Here is a 26620-nt window from a genome sequence, read left to right on the forward strand (position 1 = left end):
TTGGGCCCTAATGTTAATGCTGTTACTGGTAAGAATGGTCCCTTCTACAGTGAAGGTAAAGGTTCCCCTTGCACATATGTGCTAGTCAATCCGACTCTAGGGGCAGTGTTCCATCTCCATTTCAAAGCCGAAGAGCCAGCGCTGTCCAAAGACGTCTCCATGGTTATGTGGCCGGCATGACTAAACGCCAAAGGCACACGGAACGCTGTTACCTTCCCACCAAAAGTGGTCCCTATTTTTCTACTTGCATTTTTTATGTGCTTTCGAACGGCTAGGTTGGCAGAAGCTGGGACAAGTAATGGGAGCTCACCCCATTACACGGCACTAGGGATTCGAACTACTGAACTGCTGATCGATCTTTCGATTGACAAGCTCAGCGTCTTAGCCTCTGAGCCACCGTGTCCCTTGTTCCACATATGACTATTTGGAACTCCAAACACCCCATAACATGCTAGTTGAAATTTGTTGTTCAGCCCTTTCAGTTTAGCTGTCGTGGCGCAGTGGTTAGAATGCAGTTTAGCAGGCTCATTCTGCCAACTGCCAGCAATTCAATTCTCACCAACTCAAAATTGATTTAGGCTTACATTCTCTCTGAGGTTGGTAAAATGAAGACCCAGATTGTTGGGAGGAATATGCTGACTCTGTAAACCGCTTAAAGAGGGCTGTAAAGCACTATGAAGCAGTATATAAGTCAAAGTGCTATTGTTATTTCTATTGCTCTTAGGGTTAAGACAAAAACATTGAAGAGGAAGAAGTTATAAGAGGAGTTTAAAAATTTAGTTTCTTTCGCCTTTTACCAACAGAGTGGAAAATAGGATTGGATAATTAATAAAGGACTCAGGAGCATGCTGTAATATAAATATCAGGGTAAAATCAATAGAGCTACTCATCTGCTAAACAGTGCATAAATCTTTCTTGGAAAACACTGGTGATCTTTACAAATTCATTAGCGTAGAGATGAATTCACATTAAATTATAATTAAACAGATTAGTCTAATAATGAGCAATGCATTGCAAATTATGTATTCTACTACTGCTGTTTCAGAATACATGGAAATTAATTTGTCTTCCCTTTCAATAGACCGTGTAGGAGGAGCTGAGTTTAGGATGCTGAACACTTAAAAAATAAGCACTTTCTTTTACTGAAAAGAACAGTTTCCCAAATGTGGTTCTTCAGATGATATTGAACTACAGCTCTCACAGTTGTTGATCATGGGTCTGCTAGTAACTGTTCGTGGGGATAAAACTTCAGCAATTGGAGAACCAAAACTGAGAAGTATTAATTTAGATGGATCTTTGGAATGAGTGGATGGGGTAGAGCAGAGGAAAAAAAAAGAAAGAAGCTATGAATGAATTTAATTTGTAGATGTAATGGTCCACTTTACAGGGTGCATGGATGCATACGTGTGGTGCCTTTGAATAGTAACACAAAATGGTTTAAACTGTAGTTCAGATGTAGTTCAGATCTCAGTACAAGATTGCTTAGTGTCTTGTATTGCCATGAAAATTTTAAATGGCTGTCACCACTTTTAGGTTGGAATATAACACCATATTTTTCACTCCATAAGAAGCACTTTTGCCCCCAAAAAAGTGTGTGGAAACGGTGCCGGTCCTTTGGTGAATAGAAGCCGGGCCACGGCGGCAGGGTCCTTTTACAGTGCTGAACCCCACCTCTTCTGCCTTTGTCATTGCCCACCTCTTCTGTCTCTTTTTCACAATGCAGAAGTCAATAGGCAGAGCTAGCAAATGAGAGGACACCTATCTGTGGTCCTCTCAGGCTCCACCTGATTTTTTTTTTCTTGTTTTCCTCCACTAAACCTAGGTGCATCTTATGGTCAGGTGTGTCTTATGGAGCGAAAAACACGGTACTTCATAGCAGTCCTCGTTGCCTAACTCTCTTCCAGTTGTTGGGACTGCTTCCTCCAGGAATTAGTAGCAAATTTTCCTAAAATATCTGAAGAACTTTGTGTTGCAAAAGGCTGTTTTTCTTCCAAACCAAGAGCTATGCAGAAAAAAGTGTTCTTGACTGTTATAGCTCTTGGTTTTGACTATTTGACCCAGCACATTCTTACCACGTGTTTTTAAATAATAACATCTGTACAATTTGGCTACTATCGCTAGGCTGGAAGGTGTTAATAGTTGAAATTTTATTCTGTTAATATATGGCTGAGATATTTAATTCCTTATATAGCCCTTAATTTGAAGAGCTGCACTACCTATGTTAGGTGAAAGAGTCTAAGTAACTGGCTTTTCCAATATTGTTTCTGTTGCTTAGTCTGGGAAGTGCTTTTAGTATTTTCAGAAATGTTTTTAAAAACCATCTTCTGTATAATTTTCTTTTAAGTTGAGAATCTGGTAGCAGTTAACATGAACAGGTGTATTGTATTCTAGAGGCCATAGAGTGTAGAGTGCCAAGCAAGGAATATGTTTATGGAGATTCTCAGTCATCCAGGTCATGTTGTCCCAAAGGTGCTTTTTCAAAAGGCAACTGGACTTTGTTTTTCCTTGAAAGCATTTTGCTTCTCATCCAAGAAGCTTCTTCACTTCTGGAGAACTGAAAAAGCTTCTTAGATTAGAAGCGAAACATTGTCAGGGAAAAACAAAGTCCACTTGCCTTTTGGAAAAAAAGCAAATTTGGGAGAAGCAAGGAATATATATGCTGGGTTTCCGTTATTTCCTGTTCCTGGAACCACTCAAACATTTTCTAGCTTTGTTCCGTCAGAACTCGGAACGTGCTGAGTTTTGTTCACTGGAATGCATCTGTTTCCTAACATTCCAAGTGGGACAGTTTTATGCTTGAAACAAAAACAGTTTTCATTTCGTACAGAATACAGTTTAAGCCCAACAACAATTGGCCAGTTTGCAATCAAAACCTGTAATCAAACCAGTTTTGCTACAAAACCTGTAGCAAAAAGACAGATTCTGAAAATGGGTTTTCAATTAGAAAAATGATTGCTAAATTGCATTCAGTGGATAGAGAAAATGGAAATAGCAGCCTGATGTGCAGTCCAATTAAAAATTACCGATTTCATGTTTCCTGCTGACACAAGGAGATTTGGTCTGGAAGGTACATTTCCTAGTAGAGAGAAGTAGGACAGCCTTTCCTGGTTGGTTCATTTTCACTTCTTAAAAAAAAAAACATTTCTTTTTCAGAGAGGGGGAATCTTGGGAAAGCAATGTTGAGACTGTCAGGGGAGGGCTGAGGAAACATAGGGCTCATTTTAGCTGGTTTTAAGGTAACCTCACTCCATTCAGATATTCCAAGAAATGCTGGGGAAACATAATACAGTCAGCTAAAATAAACTATTCCAGGGTTCCCAATTCCTTCAAAAGAGTAGTTCTACTATCAAATCAGTTAGCTTTACCCAAATGGGTTTATTTTGTTGCTTTGATTTATATTGTATGCTTTTGTGTTTATAAGAAAAAAATAGCAGAGATGAAATTGCTAATACAACTTCTTGGAGGATTTGTTTTAGAAATGAAGGCCTTGCTGCCTTTTTTTGAAATAGAAAGAATGGGATATCTGTGGTCAACCACTTCAGATTTTTAAGGGGCAATGGTATACAAATAGCAATAGCACTTAGACTTATATACCGCTTTACAATGCTTTACCGCCCTCTCTAAGCGGTTTACAGATTCAGCATTTTGCCCCCAACAATCTGGGTTCCTCATTTTACCGACTTTGGAAGGATGGAAGTGAACCTTGAGCCGATCAGAATCGAATTCCAGGCTGTGGGCAATGTTCATCTGCAATACTGCATTCTAACCGCTGAGTCACCACGGCTCCTGGTGATAAAGTAATATTAAATAAAAGCACTATTAAATCTGACACCAGAAGGAAGGCATTCCCTTGGTTTGAGAACAATCTTAGAAAAGACATTCATGCAGATGTGACAAGCTTGTGAACCAGTGATGGGTTTCAAATTTTTTTACTACCGGTTCTGTGGGTATGGCTTGGTGGGCGTAGCATGGCTTGGAGGGCGTGGCAGGGGAAGGTTACTGCAAAATCCCCATTTCCTTCTGATCAACTGGGACTTGGGAGGCAGAGAATAGATGGGGGTGGGGTCAGTCAGAATTTTTACTACCGGTTCTCCAAACTACTCAAAATTTCCGCTACCGGTTCTCCAGAACTGGTCAGAACCTGCTGAAAACCACCTCTGCTGTGAACATGAAGGCATCTGTAAGAGATCTTTTGGTGACCTTCATGTCTAGATAGATTTGGTTAGTTAATTTATACAGCTGTCTATCTCAACAAATGACTCTACATGGCAAACAATACTTAAAATAAAAGTGAAAACAATTATAATGACAATTACAACCGTTAAAATACATACCTGAGAGAAATATAGCAGCCATCAACACAACTGGGACAGAAGGGACCCCAGGCCCAGATACAAAGTCAGGTCTTTAAGGCTTTATGAAAGGCCAACAGGGTTGGGGCCAACCTGATTTCCAGAGGGAGAATGTTTTAGAGGGTGGCCATTATGGCAGAGAAGACTCATCTTTTGAGGCTCACCAGCTGACATTCCTTAGCTGATGGGACCTGGATCATGCCCATCTTGTTGGACCAGTTCGGACAGGTAGAAACAACTTGGGAGAGACAGTCCTTTAAGGTTGTCTCAATACAATCCATTCTTTCAATCATATTAATACTGCGGCCTGGTAATACAATTCCCAATTTGGTAACCCAAAACCTCCTCTACTTCTTGAATCCTGCAACATTTTAAAGCTAGTTCTTGCTTTTTTTTCCCTTGCCAAATATATTTTAATATTATTTATTACAGATAAACAGAAAAAAAGAGTTGATGAAAAGAATAGATATTCAGATTACTAAGAAAGTGAAATACTTAGGGATTCAGCTGACAGCAAGATGTGTAACGATTAAGGAAGATAATTATTATAAATTGTTGCAACAAATTAAAACAGATTTGGGGAAAAAAAAGAGGAAAGCTCTGCAATTATTATTGATAGGAAGAATAGCTATAATCAAAATGAATATATTACCGAGATTATTGTACTTATTTCAAACAATTCCGATAAAATTGGAAAAAAAAAATACTTTGAGGAAAAATTTTTTTAAAAACCAGTCCTTTAAGGTTGATAGCCAAATAATACCTCAGGTAGTCAAGTCTTTAGCCATTTAAAACTAACATCTTGAACTATGTCCAGAAAATGCCCAAACAATTTTTTTTTACAGTTATAAGATGCTTGCAGGATCCTATGCCAATTGGTAGTCTATCTGCAGATTATTCAATTATTTGAAGCTCCAGGATATTCTCTTAAAAATAGCCTCTCACAGAATGCATTGAAGTAACTAAACTATTATGCATCTAAGGCAGGGCTATCAAATTCCCGGGCCACAGGCTGATGCATCACGTGCTGGCCATGCCCATGCCCGGTTTAGCGAAGAGGGGGAAAGTCCCGATACATCATGTTACGTCGTGACAACGTGAGTTTGATACCCCTAATCTAAGGCGTATGCAATCTATCTGTCTGGTTTAAGGATGATTGTGACTGAAAACACAGGTGGAAACATTTCTGACCATTGCTGTCATCAGGAGATTGAGGGATATCTGGAGAACTAGAAGCATTTCCAAATCATGAACCTGCTTCTTTAACCCTTACTAGAAAAAAGTAATGCATTAATACTAGAAAAAGTTGAACTCCAGACTCAGAATCTGATTTCCTGCAGACCAGCAATCCCACCATATTTAGTTCCAGCCTCTTAAAGTTCACCATCAAAGGGAGTGACTCATTCCTTAGATAGATGACATAGAACTATATATCGGCATCAACAAGAATACTGACCTAACTAGCAAATAGTAGTCCCTTGGCAATACTCTCTAGAGCCTTGGTGGCGCAGCAGACTAAAGCACTGTTAAGTAACACCAGCTGCCTGCAATTACTGCAAGTTCAAATCTCACCAGGCTCAAGGTTGACTCAGCCTTACATCCTTTCGAGGTAGATAAAATGAGGACCCGGTTTGTGGGGGCAATAGCTGACTTTGTATAAAAAAGTACACCGCTTAGGGCCCCCCTGAAAGCCCTACTAAGCAGGTATATACAAAAGTATGAAGGCTTAACGCATTGTAAGCCGCCCTGAGTCTCCGGAAAAGGGCGGCATATAAATCGAACCAATAAATAAATAAATAAATAAATTTGGACAGAACTGTAGTGTCCCCAAAGGCCCAGTTTTGCAGATGGTCCTGAAGGAAAACCTAATCAGTTGTTTCAAAAGTTGTCAAAACAAAAACAAACAAACAAAAAAAACTAGACAAACTCTTCAAATTTGGGTTTTTAATGTTTTTAATTGATCATCTTGACCGGCTACCATTGTAGCGACAAGTGGAGTTCAGTGCGTTGCAGCTTTCAATGGTGCTTTGAGTTGGTATCTGCTGCTCCTATAAAAGCATGGTTTGGGCACCTGGGGCACAGTTGAAGAAATGCAAAGGGAGATGAAAAAGCTGGTTCTCACAGATTGGCAAGCAGCCAGTCCAGCAGTCCACACGGAGGTGTATTTCCCAATGCTGGGTGTGTATGTTGTTGCACAAAGTATCTCTTCACCTCTTGGAGAATATCACCCACTGTGTATGCTTTGTTGCCTGCTCTCTCAGCTAGCTCCGGTAGCTTTGATAGTTCATTGTCCTTTTCATTTATGAATGTCAGGCTGGGGACATTGAGATGGGAAGCAGCCATCCACTGAAGAATAGCTTGGAGCTCTCTATTTATTGTGCTATCGTCAGCATGCTGGTTGTCCACTATTACTTCTGAATTTGTTAATTGTTCTCCATTAGCTGGTAAAGCTGATATTTGCCCTTCACAGTAGGAGTCACCAGAACCATTTTTTTGGACTGTTAAGTCATCAGTCGCTGCATCAGAACTATTCTCTTTATCTGGATTTAAGGATAGCTTTATTATTGATACTGATAACTGATCCATGGATTGGCTCTCTGTTTCATTCGTATTGTCACAGGTAGCTGGAAGACCTTCTTTCTGTTCTGATTCAACCTTGCCAGATTGGGATGAATTATCAGAAACAGGAATGGGATCTGGATCTTTGGCGCTATGAGGCATTCTGCCCAACAATTTCACGTCACAATGTTAACCAGTACCGTAATGAAAATCCTGTTCGGTTGAGCAGCTTGGATGACTTAGCCGGACTTGATTTTGTCTGGTCTCTCAGGTGTTCATGCTCTTAATACTGGCTTGATAGCAACTTCCCTTTTAAGAGCGCAAGTTTATGTGTCAGTAGTGACATCATAAAGAATAGTTATGATTTACTAACCAATCATATGTTGGCAATGCTGTATTTAAATATTAAACCTGCCTAATTCCAGCAGCTTCAGGAAAGATGGACTATTGCATTAAAAAAAAATGTTTTCAAGTCAAGATTGACTTTTTGTGCATTACATAAACACATTCATGGAATCTTGGCATAATAAGAAATGTTGGCTGTTGCTTTCTTCCAGGACTTTTTTTCAATTTCCTAGTCTAATTTAGAATCATGAACTTTCCAGATAACCCCTTTAATGCTCACCAAGATAAGTCTTGCTCACTGTATGCTGAATTGTATAAACTGGCCAGAATAATTTTGGAGTTGGCAGCTTCTGAATTCAAGTAACTAAAATTATTGAATTTATAAAACAAAATGAATGAAATGAATAAAATTCTAGAAATGTCACTTTTTCTACATCTCTCTCAATTACTATTCTGCTAGATATCCGGAAGTATTAGCCCCTCCTTTTTTTTAACGGAAAGCACAAAAAACGTCCTTTATCTAAAGCACCGTACAAATTATAATGCCAAAAATACCAGTTTTAATCACAGGAAATTAGAACAAAGCAACTGCAGAAATATCAGCCTAATAGTCAACACAATTGCTGAAAAAAAATCATTATTGTTATTATTACCCAGATCTTTGTTTAAATATTTAAAATCAGTGTATGATATAAATGTAAAAGCAACTCATAAATATTGAGACATGATAGAAACATTGCATCGTCAAAATCAACACATTTTGTAATCTTGTGTAAGTAGCAGTGATGATAAGTTGAGGCTAAATTGTTGTCACAAAATCCAAAAAGTTACAAGAGTTGTCAGGTCTCCTTCTTAATTGGAATGCCACAGTTGAGGAAAGTCTCTTTATCTTCATTCAATGGATCATTCTCAATAGTGGAATGAGAGGATTGCTTGAGCCTACCTTCATGATATGTAGACAATGTTCATAAGGATCTCTTACCAAAGGAAGTCTTGATACCTGTATCTTGAGCAGTTCAAAAGACCCGATTCTAATTAATGATCTTTCTCTTTGGTTTGTAATAACCCCAAGAGTGTAATCTTACTTTATCATCAATTTAGGACTAAGCGTCACAAAGAGAATTCCTCTTTAACTTGCTCATAGTCTGGGTGAATTTCAAAGGGAAATAGCTGTTTGAATTACAACAAAGGTGTTCTTTGTCACTTGACATATTGAGATGAGAATCCATTTCCATAGTTGCTTCGATTGCTTTAGGCAAAAAGGTTTCATATCTAAATAGAGGCTTTGCTTTCCTTAGCCAATATTTAAGTTTTAAATTCTCCCTGCCCTCCCCCTCTAGAGAGAGTGTGCTACAGGTGTTCTGACTTTTTATCCTGATCTTCTCACTGAAAAAAGCTTGCTGTTTGTACCTTCTTGTCTGAGGTGGGGCACAAAATGCACAATTTGGAAAAAAGAATTGGATACAAAGCATTTGGATTTTTGAAAAAAAAGTCCAATGCCTATAGATAGATCTTATATAAGAAGGATCCTGTGGGGAAAAAATCAGCTTTAGCACACAGTTTGTGGAAAGAATTCTGTGTGCTCATGATGGATAAACTGTAGTCTTTCCTCAAAATACATAACTTTAGAGAAATTTGGAAAGGAGGTGGTTCAAGGAGAGATTATATGTACCAATAGCAATAGCACTTAGACCTATATATCACTTTACAGTGCTTTTACAGCCCTCTCTAAGCAGTTTACAGAGTCAGCATATTGCCCCCAACAATCTGGGTCCTCATTTTACTGACCTCAGAAGGATGGAAAGCTGAGTCAACCTTGAGCCTGGTGAGGTTTGAACTGCCAAATTGCAGGCAGCCGGCAGTCAATAGAAGTAGCCTGCAGTACTGCACTCTAACCATTGCGCCACCACAGCTCTTGTAGTTATTTCAGAAAGATGTCTAATGGATTAGTCTGCTTGCTCATGCCTTCTGAAGTCTTGCATACCTCCCCAATGGAGGTGGTACTATTACTATTACTATTACTATTACTATTATTATTATTATTATTATTATTATTATTATTATTATTATTATTATTATTCTGTTTTGTAAATTAGTGTGTTCTGTCTCTGAGCTTCCTGAATGCATTTTAGAAATTGATTTTGCACGATTGCTTGCAGGATATTGGATATTGAAAAGAGATAAACCTGTGATGTTCAAAGTTAGGTCTTTTCTCAGCTAATGGGACTATTTTGCTCAGAGATGCAGAAAACTGTTGTTATAAGTCTACATGATCAGAGAGGTGTAAAAATAAAATGAAGATGGACAGCTCCCTTCCTGTAATATCTCAGGGTTTCTCTGACAACAGTCACTGACAAGCGCTTTCAACAGTGTAGAAAGCAGGCCACCTTTTACACTTTTTATCTTGTATGTCTTGAAAGTGTTAACAGAAGTCTAAAGTGATCATGGAAGTATTAACTAAGTGTTAAATATAGGGGTAAATCTCTACCAGCTCCATTCTACCTAGGAGGTAGTCTGATGTGTTAGTTCCTTTGCAGTTAGACAACTAGACAAGTTGTGACTAATTGAGACTACAAAATAATCTTTCTAAAGGATTCCCATTCCTTTAAATGATAAACAAAATACTGTTCTCTTTGATTATATCATACCCAAGATAAGAGAATTTATTTATTTTCCTTTCTATGTCATATTTAAAAACTTGTTTTACTTAACAATTTGTATGACTGCCCAACTTGTGAAAAGCTATTCTAGATAGCTATTGTGGGATTAAAAAAAATACGATAAGTGGTTAATGAAAAAATGTATAATTATGCAATGTAAAATAGCATAAATAAAGGCCAAAACCATAACAAGTTCAAAGGCTGTAATACATTTTTAGTTTCAATTTCAATTTTTAACTTTGGTTTTGATATATATATGTTTTAGTTTATTTTCCAATTTAATTTAGGAAAACATTTGTAATTTTCTTTCATCCTGTGATATAAATTGATTGTGACATTGATTAGCTGAAATCCATCCATCCATCCTTGATGCTTAAAGAAATTCACGAGGCTCTTGTATAGCGCTTCAGCATTACAACAGATTTACTCTCACATCAGGGGCCTACCTGAACCCAATAGGTTTGACTGAGAGCTTCAAGCATACCTGTCTATCATTACTATAATTTTCTCTATCCTGTTCAGTATTAACATCACACTCTGGATTGCCTTCTTCCCTTTCTGTTCCAGTCCAGATTTAGAATCTATATAAGTTTTATGTTCATCTGATTATGTAAGAAGAACTTTAGCTCGCTGCAGTCTGGAGAATTAAAGCAAAAAGTGCATAAGAACTGTGAAATTCCAGATCAAATGACGTGTTCTGACTTTTAGCTAGTCCTATAATTTATGAGGAAGAACTCAGAACAAATGCATGAAAGTTATCACAGGCTTTTCTTGTGGTCTTAGAAGCAGTACTTTTTATAGGAATCAAGAAGAAAAAACACTTTCCAAAAATATTTTGTGTGTGTATGGGTGTGTGCATTTATACCCATGCAGGTACCCAAATACATGTATTATGTATGCTTGAATTCTGAACTATGATAGTAAGGGTGCCTTATTTCTTGCTAAGTATGACTGGGGGCGGGGAGCCTTGAAATGAAAGGACTCACTTTATTTAGCTTTTGTTTTCAGATCAGTACATCCTTCCATCTTTTTATCTGAAATCTAGCTTGTATAAAGGAATGGTAATTGAGCAGTAAAGACACTTGATTAAATTCCTGTAGGTTAAGAGTTGCTTATGCAAAGATTGTTTGCCTGTGAGAGTCTGTCTTTTAGAGGACACACCCGTCTCTCTGATTTCAGCACAAAAACCTTACAAACAATCAGGAAGTTTCATACTCCCTTGTGGAGGAAAGAGATGGATTTTAGGCTGCAGTCCTAAACTCCCTTGTTAAGGAGCCCAGTAGAATACAGGTGACTAACGCTTCAGTAAAAATGCCAAAGATTATGCTGTAAGTGTTCACAACTGTGTCGCAAGTGTTTACAACTTAAGTGGGAATTGAATGGTTATCCAATATCTTCTTAAAAACTTCCAGTGTTGGAGCATTTACAACTTCTGAGGAAATTCTGATGGGAATGGAATACCAGATATGAACAAAATCCCTGGCTACTTTGTGTTTTCACCTTTTTTCATCCCAGTGTACCACATTCTTATGGCTGAAGTTTTATATATTCTGGGGGTTGGCTGGGCTCAATGGTGTGACATGGCTTTTCCATGAGGAATGTCTCGAAAGTTTCTGCCGTGTTTTCCTGAAAATAAAACCCAACTGGAAAATAAGACCAAGCATGAATTTTCAGGATGTTCATAATATAAGCCCTACCCCCAAAATAAGCCCCAGTTAAGATTGTCAACCAGACGGACACATTTAGTACCGTATTTCCCAGAAAATAAGACCTAACCAGAAAATAAGACCTAATGCTTCTTTTGGAGCAAAAATTAATGTAAGACCCAGTCTTATTTTTGGGGAAACATGGTAGGTATGCCTGGGAAAGGTGTGTGCCTCACAGTTGTCTCAAAAACCTGGAAAATTGCTTTGAATACATCTTGAGAGGTGGCCCTGTGGTCTGACGTGGAACAAGACATCTTCATGTGTCAGACACAAAGAGAGTGGCAAACAGGGTTGGCAGCTTTTGAATCCGCTTCTCTTAATAGAAGTTAGATCTGTACCAGTTTTCAGGAGGCTGCCCTTTCGATCCCCATCAATTAACAAGCATGCTAGCAGCATCCTTCTAGAAAATTTTGATGATGGACATTGGGAGGAATACTCTTGTTGGGTCTTTCCCATCGTAATGGAATAGATGAAAACCTGATCTTTCTTTTGCATTATTCTGAGAATCTTTAGGGTTTTTTTATTTGAAACAGGCAGACAGTAGCTATCAACTAATTCAATTACATTTTTGGTTTATTTAAATTGGTTCAGGTCTATTTGCTGATGTATGAATATAAATAGTCTTGGCACTGAAGCAGGGGAGGTAAATGTTACTCTTGTGGGATTTATTTTGTTGTCCTCATGAGAAATTTATATAATGTCAGGGAACAGGTGAAACGTAGTAAAACAGATTGTCTCCAGGTTGGCAAAGAAGTTCAACAAAGCTGTATATTTTCCCCTTATTTATTCAACCTATATCCTGAATATATATTAAGGATTAAACTGGACTGGAAAAGGATGGGCATGGCTTTAAATTTGAGGAAGGAACATCAAAAATTTGCACTATGCTGATAATACTACCTTGGTAGCTGAAAATGCAAAGGATCTTCAAGCCCTAATAATAAAAGTTGAGCAGCATAGTGAAAAAATGGAACTAAACTTAAAGGCCAAATTAATGACAACAGATAAAACAATCAGCCTTAGAATTGGCAATAAAGATATTGAAATGGTAGGTAATGTCCGCCTTTTAAAAAAACAAATAATGAAAAAATACACTACAGGCTTTTGAACAAGGAATGATGAACCAAAGATGTCTCCACAAAATCTGAGGCAACAACAGTGGTGATGAATAAAGAGCCAATTAGTATCAGCTTTTTGGAGCCTCTCTGGACAAAAAGGGTTAAGAATATCCCTATCCAGTTTAGGGATAGGGTATCATGCACAAAATCTACCTATGTGTTTGCTAATAGTTGAAAATGTGTTTTTGAGTAGATTTTTCACCTATTTTCAAATGATTCTCTGCCCAGTTCTTGTTTTAGTAAGAACTGAATAGAGCTCAAAGACATTCTGTACCAAAGGTCTTTTTTGCATTTCTTTTTTGTATTCTCACATTTCACTTAACAGTAGGTTTCATCTAAGGTTCGAGGCAAGTTGAAACTTAATGGCTAAATTATATATTCATTTTGTCTGTGTCTTTGTCGGATTTTGCTCCATTACAATCCCCAGTAAGGTTTAGGAAAGCCCTATTAAAGTTGTCACCACTTGAGAACCAACCAATTTGGACCTCAGTAAGTGTATCTTTCTTACTTACTTACTTACTTACTTACTTACTTACTTACTTACTAACTAACTAACTAACTAACTAACTAACTAACTAAATAAATAAATAAATAAATAAATAAGTCTATAATATAGGGACACGGTGGCTCAGTGGCTAAGACGCTGAGCTTGTTGATCGAAAAGTTAGCAGTTCAGCAGTTCGAATCCCTGGTGCCGCATAACGGGGTGAGCTCCCGTTACTTGTCCCAGTTTCTGCCAACCTAGCAGTTCGAAAGCACGTAAAAAATGCAAGTAGAAAAATAGGGCCCACCTTTGGTGGGAAGGTAACAGCATTCTGTGCGCCTTTGGCATTTAGTCATGCTGGCCACATGACCACGGAGACGTCTTCGGACAGCGCTGGCTATTCAGCTATGAAACGGAGATGAGCACCGCCCCCTAGAGTTGGGAACAACTAGAACATATGTGCGAAGGGAACCTTTACCTTTTAAGTGTATCTATCACATTCTCTTGCTCACCTGGCTGATAGGTGGCAGCACTTGTCTGATTTCGTCTGATTTCATCTGAACTTAGAAGCTAAACAGTGCTTGACCTGGTGAGAACTTGCATAGGAAACCAACAAGAAAATCCATGATTGTAGACTAGAATGGGAAGTTCAAAAAGCTTCCTTAAGGAAAGCAGCAGCAGACTTCTTTCATACTCCAACCTGCTGCAACTGTTAGCAAAGTCAGCAGGAATCAATGTCAAGTTGAAAAAAGCTACTGTTTAATTTATTTTGACATGGCACTTAAAGTGTCACAAGAGGTAGATGTGGTTCCTACCCCCTGCTTTGAATATTACATTGCCTGATAGAGAGTTTTTAAGCATGCAGAAACATAGTTGTGATCTTGAGCTGGCTATTAGGATGCAACTTATTCCGGATTTCTGGATTTTTTCCTTATAGCTGGTGTTGCTACTTGTGATTTTCAAAAGCAGCATTGTTGATAAATTTTATTTTGCACTGTGTGTGCATAGTGTGTGTTTATTGTATGTGTGTATGCATATGTATACTGCCTGTGCCTGTCTTCCGTCCATCCATCTTATCCTTTCACCAAGCCATCATTTTCTGTCTCCAGATTAGTTTTACATTTTATATTGCCATTAAAGCAAGATACAACAATTACTTTGGTTAAGCTGAGGTTAATTGGAAGAGTTCAACTGATTTAGTTCAGATGTATTTATTCTACTACTGTTGCATTTTAATCTCAAAGCATAGCATTTTAGCTTAGACTATTTTTTTCTTCTTTTATTTGTTGGAATCTTTGAAACGGACGGAACATTTAGCTAGAATTTCCCTAGGCAGGAATAGTTCTTTTCTTTCAGAACAGGTTCCATTTCCTCCCTCCCCTTTGTGGTCCCCTCTCCCCCATTATAGGCGCTTATCTCTCCACAGATCTTTAGAGATTTCTTTCAGTGAAGCTCTGTCTTTTCATGATGATTTGTAACAAGAGTGAAACAGCTATCTTTTGCTAAAACCTGTGGTTGAAAATAAGCGTTTCAATGTCAACAGCTACCTTATACCTGTTTGGACTTTTAAGATTTGCAAAGGGGTCATCCTCGCTAATAAGGTGTGTCTAGCAAAAAGAGAAGAGAGGATCCTCAGTGACTGAGCACTTTGATAGAAGAGAACATCTCATCTTTTCTACAATTCTGATACAAAGAGGAGAAACATCATTATTGAGACTGGACTTTAGTTTTTGGCAAGCTAGATGGGCTGTCTGGAATATGGCATTTTAAGCTGCTCGGGAATTGTGATTTTTATAATTTACTTCTTTCAAAGTTTCTTAGTTTTATTTTTGTGTTTGGATTTTTTTTAAAATATAAGATTGCTTTTTCTGTTAACCACTTTGCTTCCCGTTCTTTTGCAGACTATAAATCCAAGATAGAAATAATGACCATTTCAAAAAAGCAATGCAGCTGAATCAGAATCATTTATATTGATGCATTTGATTTGTAATGGCCTATTTTTCAAACGAAAATTAGTCACGTCTCTTCTGGGAAGGTCGTTTAGTCAGGGTTGTAAATTAAAGATTAATGATGATTTAACCAGGCTTAAAACAGTCCCATACAAGGAGTGAACAGAGTTAGATGGGGATTTTTTTTAAATCTATTTTTTTTTTATCACCAAGGGATTCTGCACTCTGCTCCTTCCATTAGGATGGTGGTTTCTTTCTTTCTTTTTTTTTAAATAAAATTGAGGGTTTCAAGCAGCTGTTAAAACATCATATTGGTCAGATGATGGCTGGGAAAATGACTACGATAAGCACAGATGCCTGCCTAGAGGGTTGGGACGTCAACTCTGGAAAAACACATGGATTGCCAGCCAGTGAGAAAGATACCTGAGGCTTCCTGTGTATATGTCTTGTGATGGAGGTGAAGGTGATGTAAGCCTTGAGTGAGGTAATCAGTCAGCATCTGTGCCCACACATTAAATAAACAGGAGCTTTGTAATAGACGTGAGTGAGATTGACCCAGCTAGAAATAGTACTTGTTTACTTTTGTGAAAGTCAAGAGTGGAAATACTGTAGTGCAAAGGAAACTGGGGGCCAAATCACTTTTGTGCAATTATCAACAAGCAGGTGGATACATTTATTAATTATAAGATTTGGGGAGTAGAATTTTCTTAGGGATGCTATTTTGTCCTCTGTACCTTCCAGAGGATAAGCTAAATAATGGTCAGTTGTCTGGATGAATTGTGCTTCCAATCACCATGAATTCGATTAAAGCGGCCCTTAATTGGATTTGTGTCAGTTAATAAAAATGTACCTTATAAGAGCAGAGAGTGTAACATTTGTAGAGGTCTACTCTGAAGAACATGCTATATAAATAAATAGAAACTGGTTTTGTCTTGTACTCTTGTCATTGTCAGAGCAGGACAATTTTTGTTCTTTTTCAATTCAAGGGCCAACCATGTAGAAAGCTTCAAATTCCAGGTGCTAACCTTAAAAAAATATAATTCATTGATAGAAAAACAATGTTACATAGTTTTATTTTATATATACTATGCAATTTGAGTCTTTTGGGGTAGGGATAGTGAATGACAAGCTGCAAAATACATCCAAGAAATGCCAATCATTTGTTTTAGGTCATTCATCTATACCAGGGGTGTCAAACTGGCGGGCCTTGGGCTGGATGCGTCACACTCGCAGCCCACGCCCACCCCAACTCCGCAAATGGGAAAAACATCACAAAACATCACGTGATAGCACCTTTGACACCTGTGATCTATATTGTGCTTTAACTTTCATAAGAAACATCAAAACGTATGTTCATATTTCAGCCGGACATTCTGTTGGAGATCTAAGACTAACATGAATATAAGACCATTATTCATCTTGCCAAACCCATAAATTAGCCAGACAAGGGAAAGAGAAGTTGTGCAGCAAAAAGTATACTTGAAATAAAGAAGAAGGGTTGTATGTGTGCCCATGAGCACGCAGACATGGAAGAATGAAGAGCAGCTTCTGAGTTCCAGTTTAGAATGTAGTTGGGACTCCATTGTTGATCGATGTTTCTTAAGGCAGGGGTTTTCAAACTAGCTGCTTTGGGCTGAAAGCTACAGAGGAATCTGGTTTATGAGGGGGACAGTATAATATATTTAATTATTGGAATGATCACCTCAAGAAACATCCAATATGCCACAGTGGCGGAGTGGTTAGTGTGTAGTACTGCAGGCTACTTCTGCTGCCTGCCAGCTGCCTGCAATTTGGCAGTTCAAATCTCACCAGGCTCAAGGTTGACTCAGCCTTCCATCCTTCTGAGGTGGGTAAAATGAGGACCCGAATTGTTGGGGGCAAACCCAGTGGTGAAATCTAAAATTTGTTACTACTGGTTCTGTGGGTGTGGCTTGGTGGGGGGGGAATGTGACTGGGTGGGCGTGGCCATTTTTTTTTTTTACTTTTAAAACCATTTTTTCTACAATCTCTTTGGCGAAGAGGTTGTAAAAAAAATGCTTTCAAAAGGCTCTGACGATCCCAGCTGAGTTGCCTGATCGGCAGAGGCATTTAAAAGAAAAAAAGCCTCTGATGATCGCACGGCTCAGCTGGACATGGGGGGGGGGCAGGGATTTTTGCTACCGGTTCTCCGAACCACCTGCCTCCATCGCTACCGGATCGGGCGATCCAGTCCGAACCGGGAGCATTTCACCCCTGAGCAAACCACTTAGGGAGGGCTGTGGAGCACTGTGAGGTGGTATATAAGTCTAAGTGCTATTGCTATTGCTAATATCTAATCTTTTTCAAAATTCCTTGGGACCATCTGCCTCCAATTCCTCTCATTAACAGTGGATATAGTTAGCAGGTTCTGAGAGCTAATTGGTGCAAACTGAAGGCCAGAGATGAAGCCCAACTCACAGTTTGTTCTCCATTGAGAGTGGAGACAGCAGCCAGTGTGGGTACCACTCATCCAATCAGATTGAAGGACTGAGCCAGCCAATAATTTCAAGTCCCGCCCCTGTTGCCGGGCAGACCCAGCTTTTGGCTCAGTCCTTCAGTTGGACTGGCGTGTGGGTTTCTAGCTCTGTCTGCTTTCTTCAAATTATCTGTTCTGCTTTGGAATATTTGGTGTTTTTTGATCTGGACTGTTTTCTGACGTTTCTTCTGCTTATCCCTATGGACTTGGTTGCCTTTGGACTTTGTGAGTTTTTTTCCTTTTAAGGGCTGTTAGGACTCTGGTGTGAGGGCGTTTGAATTGTTCCCTTGGGGACCCTGGGGGGGGTTCCTCGGTGCCCCTGCCTGGCTTGGCATTCCCCTTCCTTCAGGATCTGGCCCTTCCTTGCCAAACGCCTTCCCCAGGGCCTCGCTTTTTTCTTCTAGGCCGTTTTTTCGCGCCGTTTCTGTGGCGGCGGCCATTTTGTCGCCCCTAGGCTCCGTGTACAACTTTTATTTTAAAATTTTTTCTGACTATTTCTTTGGTCTTTTGGATTGCTGGGCTTGCTTGTCTAAGCCTCCTGGGAGCCGAATTTGCTGCCTTTGCTGTTCCGGTTGCCTCCTCTGCTGTCTAAGCTCCGTCATTGCTAAAAGCGCTGGAATCGCCGCTTCTTATCTCCGACAAACAGCTGAGCTAATTAGTGGAGTTTTTTTTAGGCTCCCGCCCTTTCTCTGCAGCTCTAACAGCCGACGATCAGCTGAGCCGGGCCTGAAGGGTTCCCTTGTTACCACGTCTCCCTGCTACAGCGCCTGGACTGCTTCCTGTTAGTTGCCCATCAAGAGCGTGTGTGTGTGGAGCTTCGCGCCCCCCCCCACCCCAGCGCTTGCATCTGAACTGCTGGTCTTCCCTGCTGTTGGCAACCCCAAAGGGCATCTGTCTGGACTATATTTATTTTGGCTGGCTGTGCGTGTGTTCGTGGAGCTTCGCGCCCCCTCCCTTTGACTGTTGGAGCTGCTTGTATTTCCGCCGCCCTTGCCAGCCACTATTTGCTGTCTCCCTAATTGCAGCGGCCATTTTGTGGAGTGCCTGCGCTCCCCTTCCTTTGCTTCTGGAATTGTGGGCACAGGACTTGAATTTAGTGGAGTTGCCGCGCTCCCCACCTTGTCTTCGTTTAGTGACTGTTGCATCTGCCATTATGCCAAAGTCATTGGCCAAATCCAAATATGGTCGTAAAAACAGTTCTTCTACTCAGAGGCAGTCGGAGGATGCATCTACCTCGCATCAAGACCCTGCACAGTCACATGTTGCCCCATCTTCTCATGGGCATCACAAGAGTAGGAAGCATAGCAGTGCGCTGGACAAAGTAGAAAAACGCAGGGATAAAGTCCTCACTCAACTTTGTGCAAAAGCGAGCACTGGACTTCAGACATCGACGGCTTCTGCTCCGCTACAGGGTTCCCGGCCGGCTACTCCTGACCAGCTGTCTCTCAGGGACTGTCCTGTCACTATCTCCACTTTGAATTTGTGGGGCACTGCTCCTGTGGACCTTGTTACTGTTCCGCCCACTGTCGAGGATGTTCCTGATATACCATCTCCTCAGGATTCCTCTACGGTTCCCGTGGATCCGGCTCTGTCTCAGGAAGTGGTGACTTGTCCTCTTCCTACCGACCAACTGCAAAAGATGATCGAAGCTGCGGTACAAAAGACCTTGGCGGAGGGCCGTCGTACCTCCAGTGTGGCTGGCTCTGTTCGATCTGTCTCGCCAGAGCAGCCTCGTTCCTCGGGGCTCGAATCCTCTAGAGCGCTTCATTCTCCTTCGTGCTCCCAAGCTGGTCATCTCTCCACCCTGTCGGATGTGGACGACAGCGACTCTGGGTTGTCGGACGACGAGAATCTTCCACCTGATCAGCCGCCGTCTACTGCCCTCTTTCCGCAGGCATTGTTCAGATCTCTTCTGTTTAAAGCCGTCAATACGGCCCAACTTTCCTCCCCAACTTCCCAAACTTCCATTTCAGTGCCGCCTGGGGCTTTGGACCCGATGTTCGCCGAGCCGGCCAAACCGATTACGGCTATCCCCACGCCTCCGCTTTTCCTGGATGTCGTGAAGCGGCAGTGGTCTTCGCCGGGGTCTGCTCCTATCCCGTCTTCGTCTGACCGTACGAATTTCCACGTCGCAGCTGAACTGGACACTCTTCTGCAGCTTCCGTCAATAGATGCTCCCATCGCTGCTCTCCTGTCTTCTGCCGCCATTCCGGGCGATCCCGCTGAAAACTTACGCCCTGATGAACGCCGTACTGATCAGGTCCTCCAACAGGCACATCTAGGGGCCGCATGGGCCATCAAGGCAGCCTCAACAGCATCTTTTTTTAACCGCACCACGTTGTTATGGCTCCGCCAGTTACAAGAGAAGTTATCACCAGAGGATGCTCGTATCAAGCATGACCTTAACAAGATTGTGGCTGCGGTTCAGTTTTCAGCGGACTCGACACTCGGCGCTGCACGGTTCGCTGCCAAATCGTTAGCTTCGGCTGTTACGGCTCGCCGTTTGACCTGGCTCCGGCATTGGCAGGCGGACGCCAGACATAAGTGGAAGCTCGCTTCGGTCCCATTTGGGGGGTCCCTTTTGTTTGGGGCAGCCTTAGATCCCTTTTTGACCGAGACGAGGGACAAACGAAAGGTTTTGGCGGCGGCCTTCCGCAGGGGGGATTCTCGCTTCTCCCCTTATCCCTCTCGTCCCCAGTTTCGAGGTAATGATTTTGGGGGGCCCTCCTCCTACTCTTCCCTTCCCTCGCCCCGGCCATCCACAAACTTTGGCAGGCATCGGGGCTCACAGGATAGGGGATTCCGGGGCAGATCGTTCGGGTCTAAACGGCCCTTTCGAGGGGGAGGAGGTCGTTCCATCCGTCGCCGGCGTTAATTACATTGTTGATCCTCCCATTGGCGGCAGATTGGCCATCTTCGTGGCCGCCTGGGAACGGTCCACCTCTGATCAGTGGGTCCTAGCCACTCTTCGTTCTGGTCTAGCTATCGAATTTGTCTCCATCCCCCCTGACTCCTTTGTCTGCTGTCCGATTTCTCGTAATTCGGACAAAAAGTCCCTTATGGACGCAGCAGTTCAGCATCTCCTGACCATTAGGGCTATTCAACCCGTCCCTGCGGGTCAGGAGCGTCAGGGTTTCTATTCCCGGGTTTTCCTGGTTCCCAAATCTTCGGGGGGGTGGCGCCCTATTTTGGACCTGAAACGTTTGAATAGGTACGTGGTGTACCGTAAATTCAAAATGCAATCATTGCAAACTATTTTAGCCGGTGTTCGGAGGGGCGATCTCCTCTCTTCCATAGACCTTACGGAGGCTTATTTGCACATCCCTATCCTTCCTTCCCATAGGCGTTTTTTAAGGTTTTGTTACGGTGGGGTCCATTATCAATATAGGGCGTTACCCTTTGGTCTCTCCTCTGCCCCCCGTACTTTTACGAAGGTACTGGCCGCCTTAGCGGCCTCTCTTCGTATCCGTTCTGTTAGGCTTTTATGTTACCTCGATGATATTCTCCTGTTGTCCCCTTCTCTCTCTCAGGCAGTTTCGGATGTTCGCCTCACTGTAGAGACCTTGGCGGCCCATGGTTTCTCGGTTAATTTAGATAAAAGTCACCTCTCCCCGTCCACCAGTTTGGTCCATTTGGGGGCCCTTATCGACTCTGTTCAGGGTAAGGTGTTCCTGTCCCCCGATAGACAGGCAGGTATTCGTCAGTTAATTTCCAAGGTGGAAGCTTGTAGGGCAGTTTCCCCTCTTGTCCTCTCCCAACTGTTAGGCAAGATGATCTCGGCCATCTCCATAGTTCCTTGGGCACAACTGCACGCACGGGAACTTCAATGGTTTCTCTTGCCGTTGCAGAAGGCGGGCAGAGGCACGTCATCCAGGCCGGTTCCGGTCCCTCCTGCTGTTCGCCGATCCCTGCGGTGGTGGCGCTCCCCGGCCCTAGCTGCGGGGTCCTTCTTCCTGGAACCTCAGAGGGTGGTAGTAACTACAGATGCCAGTCTCCTCGGCTGGGGGGCCCATTGTCAAGGCCAGTTGGCTCAGGGCACTTGGAGCCCGGCAGAGTCCCGCCGCCCGATCAACTGGCTAGAACTACAGGCGATCTTCCTGGCTCTCAGGGCCTTCCGGAATCTGGTCTCCAACTCCCACGTCCTCGTTCTGACGGACAATGTTGCAGCGAAAGCGCACCTGAACAGGCTGGGGGGGACCAGGTCGAGGTCGCTTCTCCTGTTGGCCCTGCGACTGGGATTCTGGGCAGAGCGGCACCTTTGCTCCCTCCGGGCAGAGCATATTTCCGGAGTGGACAACTCCCAAGCGGACTGGCTGAGTCGTCGTCGAGTGGACAACGCGGAGTGGCGCCTCCATCCACGGATCTTTCAGGAGCTGTCGCGTCGGTTCGGCATGCCGATCATCGACCTCTTCGCAACAAGCGCGAATGCTCATCTGCCACGGTTCTTTGCCCGGTTCCCAGATCCTCGGGCTGCGGGCGTCGACGCTCTTCGGATTCCATGGCCGGCGGGTCTTCTCTACGCTTTTCCCCCGACCTCACTCCTACCCAGGGTTGTTCGCAAGATCTTATACGAGCGGGCGGAAGTGGTCCTTGTAGCACCTCATTGGCCCCGGAGACCCTGGTATGCGGACCTTGTGTCCCTCTCGGTGGCCCCATCGTGGCGCATCCCCCTCGAGGACGACGTTCTGTCCCAGGGCGCTCTGTTGCACCCGGACCTGGCCTGGCTCAGCCTGACCGTTTGGCGGTTGAGCGGGGCACTTTGACTGCAGTACATATTCCGCCAGACGTTATTCAGACATTGCAGGCCTCGCGCCGCCCTTCTACGGATCGGATTTATTCTGCCACTTGGCGTGCCTTCTGTTCCTGGTGTTCAGAGTCTGGCGTTTCTGCTCTTCAGCCATCCATTGTGGACATTTTATGCTTTCTGCAGCAGGGTCTGGCTCAAGGCCTCTCTTCCAATACGTTACGCAGGCATGTGGCCGCGCTGTCTTCGGTCCTGGTCTGCGGATCTCTGCCATCATTGTCGCAACATCGCCTAATCCGGCGTTTTCTTCGAGGAGCTACGAATTTGTGTCCTCCTGTATTACACAGATATCCGACCTGGGATCTCCCTTTAGTATTGGAGTCGCTTACGGGACCTCCGTATGAACCCTTGCGAACTACTAGTCTCCGTCTACTCACCTGCAAGGTGGCCTTTCTTGTGGCGATAACGTCGGCCCGTCGTATATCAGAGATAGCAGCATTGTCTATCCGTTCTGACCTTTGTGTCTTTCATTCGGACCGTGTAGTACTCCGCTTGGACCCTACCTTCGTCCCAAAAATCAATTCAGTTTTCCACCGATCGCAGGAAATCATTCTGCCTAATTTCTGCCCGCATCCTGCTCATCCCCGGGAGCGCAGATGGCACTCGCTCGACGTACGGCGGGCTTTGCGGATCTACATTAAGAGGACATCTGTTTTCCGTCGTTCGGAGTCGCTGTTTGTCTCATTTCTGCCCGTTTCCCAAGGGTGCAAGGTCTCCTCATCTGTTGTCGGTCGTTGGATTCGGCATACCATCGCCTCGGCTTACGACCTTCGTTCCCTTCCGCGTCCAGCTCGAGTGACCGCTCATTCCACCCGTAGCGCTGCTACGACTGCTGCATGGGCGACGCAGGCGCCTTTGTTCGAGATCTGCAGGGCGGCCACGTGGACTTCGCCGGTTCCCTTCATACGTCATTATCGATTGGACCAATTTGCATCGGCGGAGGCAGCATTCGGACGACGGGTGCTTCAGCGTGTCGTTGCCGGGGAGACGGTTGTTGCTGACCAGCCGGTTCCCACCCTAAACTCGGGACAGTGAACTGGGGTATGTCCCACACTGGCTGCTGTCTCCACTCTCAATGGAGAAGGGGCGTTGGTCCTACCTGATACGCTCCTTCTCGTTGAGTGGAGACAGCAGCCAGACCCTCCCTTATCCGGCTGTGTCTTTTGTCTGTCCTTTTTTCTCTCTTTACTTACCTGGTGGCTTGCTGCCTTCTATGCCCACACGCCGAGTCAGTCTTACGAGTCTTCGCCAAAGCTGGGTCTGCCCGGCAACAGGGGCGGGACTTGAAATTATTGGCTGGCTCAGTCCTTCAATCTGATTGGATGAGTGGTACCCACACTGGCTGCTGTCTCCACTCAACGAGAAGGAGCGTATCAGGTAGGACCAACGCCCCTTTTGGTTGTTTATTAAATTTGTTTGCCACCTATCTAAAGTGAGTTTAAGAAATATTGTCCAGTGAAATTCCTCTAAACTGAAAAGTTGGAGTCATTCAGCCTCGTGAAAATTTGCATAAAGTTTGTGAAGTTTTAATATGAAAGGAAATGAAAGTACACAATATTCTTGGCTATCACCATTTTTCAGTCATCTTGTTCCTGTTAGTGCTTACCACATTTCTTATTACTGACTCCACACGTTCATTTCCGTGGAGTCTCAAGTACCTCAGTGTAGCGGAATCATTGTTTTTCTTACTCAAGAAAGATGATTGGTCAGGACTCACAAGAAGGTTGCGGTTATATAAATACAAACAAATAATGTTACATACCCTGGCTCTAGTTTATCTATTTTGAAAGGAGTAACTTTTTACTTCCAAAAATTACAAAATCTCTTGTATCAATTTAAATGAGTAACATCTTTATTGCTATATCTTTCTTTCTTTCTTTCTTTCTTTCTTTCTTTCTTTCTTTCTTTCTTTCTTTCTTTCTTTTCCTTCCTTCCTTCCTTCCTTCCTTCCTTCCCTCCCTCCCTCCCTCCCTCTCTCTCTCTCTCTCTCTCTCTTCCTTCCTTCCTTTCTTTCGATTCTGCTATACTATCAGTAATGCTTTTGATCTGGAAAGAGTGATAGTGTTATTCCCTTAACTCTTGTTAGTCCTAGGTAATCTTTGTTGTTTAGGAAATGCTCACTCTTTAAAAAGTATATATGGTATCCACTTTCATCTTCTACCATGAGTGATATTCTCTATATTAACAGGTCAGAGTTCTTCTTGAATCTGTTTTTTCTTGGTCATATAGATGAGAAACAGTAGATTTTTATTCCTATAAAATATAAGAGTGATATTAAAATTCTACCTCAGTCTCTGTTTTTTTTTTTCCAAAAACCATTCCCTCTGCTCTTTTCTATAGAATATGCTATTATTTCTACTTTGTAGCTTGTCGTGTTGAATCTTCCTTCCTTCCTTCCTTCCTTCCTTCCTTCCTTCCTTCCTTCCTTCCTTCCTTCCTTCCTTCCTCCCTCCCTCCCTCCCTCCCTCCCTCCCTCCCTCCCTCCCTCTATCTACTATCTATCTATCTATCTTTGTTATTTTTACAAATAACTCAAGTTAGCAAACATATCCAACACATCTTCCTCCTCCTATTTTCTTCACAATGACAACCCTGTGAGGTGGGCTGGGCTAAGAGAGAATGGCCCAAAGTCACCCAGCATACCCAGCTAATGCTACTCACTGATTTTAGCAACAGCTAAAGATTGCTTTAATCATACGCAGACCAGTGGTACTTTTTCTTAGAGTCGGATTGCTTTAAACCCCACTGCTTAACATTTATCCTGTGGTGATTAGTGGTTGTATGTCTGTGCAGCCGGTCTTCATTCCAGGGGAATAAAACATCCATAAATTCCTGCAGATAGGAAATCCAAGGAGGGGAATTGGCTCTCTTCTCTCCTTTGTTTTTTCCAAGCAAACCCATCATCTTACTCCAGGGCCAGTGCTGCTACTAATTAAAATGTTGGTGCATACAGTTTATGTTGAATTTCATAGTGGCTGACCCAAGCACATCAGGAGTACATGTTCTGCTCTTTGTACGCATTTGAGCTGTACCTGAACAGCTTTGGCAATAGCTTTGAGAATCTACCAGATGTTCCCTTTGGACCTTGTGATTCAGTGGCCTCTGAGAAAAGTATGTTCTGCTTTTCTGGATAGCCATTCCTGCTTGATGAACACATTGCAACCAGCCTTTGCAATTTCCTTGGGAAATATAGGATAGCGGAGATATTAATAAAAGCAAAGGACATGATTCAGAAGATGGGCTTTCCCTTGTTTTGCTGGAAGTCATTTGTGGAGCAATACAATGTAATACATATTCATTACCGTGACCCATTATTACAATTCATGGGAAACATGCATAGGGTAGCCTGAATTTTTCTCCATTTTAAGACGAGTTATGGCAAAAGTAAGCATGAAGTTAAAATGTTTGTTTTATCCTTGATTTGTTATGGCCAATTTTGTTCTTCATTTCAAATGTCTGAATCTCTCAAGGCATACCATTGGCCATTACAATTCCATCTGGCCTATTCGAATGGCATTGGAATTAGAAGAAAGTGAATAGATAGCTTTCCTGGCTTTTTAGCCCTGGGTCTGGTAGTTCCAGGTATAAATCCTGAGATCTTTGCTAAAATGCAAACATTAACATATCACATGTATCATATTTCTGTGTATTTGAAATGGTTTGGGTGGAAAATATGTGTATTTCCTATAAATCATTCAAAAGAGCTATGCTAGTACCATCTTCCTCTGGCTATCAGTAAATTACGTTAGGAAATCTAGGTTCCCCATTGTAGATTTTATTCATTCATTTATTTATTTAATTCATGTAGTCACTGACCAACTCCAACTGATTCTCAATATAATACAGCATAAAAACTCAAAACAGAACAAGATAAAATCCAGTTATTCTGGACAGCCATAGACAAAGAGACATCCCAAAAAGTGCTGAACCAGTGGTGAAATGCTACAGATTCACACCTATTCAGGCAAACTGGTAGTAAAAAAAAAGCTAATGGTTCCTCCGAACCAGTATTTCTGACGATCAGCTATGCCGCACGATTTAAAATCTCTAGAAAACAGGAAATCCTGCTTTCTAGTGAATCTAAATCACGCGGCACAGCTGATCCCCCCCCGCTGCTCTACTTATGTTCCCAAGCCTCCTTTTGGTGTG

General features: G+C 42.3%; 2 protein-coding genes across 3 annotated transcripts in view; both read left to right on the forward strand.

Annotated features, from left to right (window-relative positions):
• The window catches only part of LRIG1 (leucine rich repeats and immunoglobulin like domains 1), a 149861-nt gene that overhangs the window by 74319 nt on the left and 48922 nt on the right, over positions 1 to 26620 (forward strand). The window lies entirely within an intron of this gene.
• Positions 18399 to 20542, forward strand: LOC148115559 (uncharacterized). The gene has a single exon (XM_087887959.1). The coding sequence runs from the start codon at positions 18821 to 18823 to the stop codon at positions 20540 to 20542; it is 1722 nt and encodes a 573-aa protein (XP_087744085.1). The 5' UTR covers positions 18399 to 18820.

This window comes from Pantherophis guttatus, chromosome 2 (genome assembly GCF_059756535.1).
Source record: "Pantherophis guttatus breed Tessera chromosome 2, ASM5975653v1, whole genome shotgun sequence".
In the NCBI taxonomy this organism is placed as follows: domain Eukaryota; kingdom Metazoa; phylum Chordata; class Lepidosauria; order Squamata; family Colubridae; genus Pantherophis; species Pantherophis guttatus.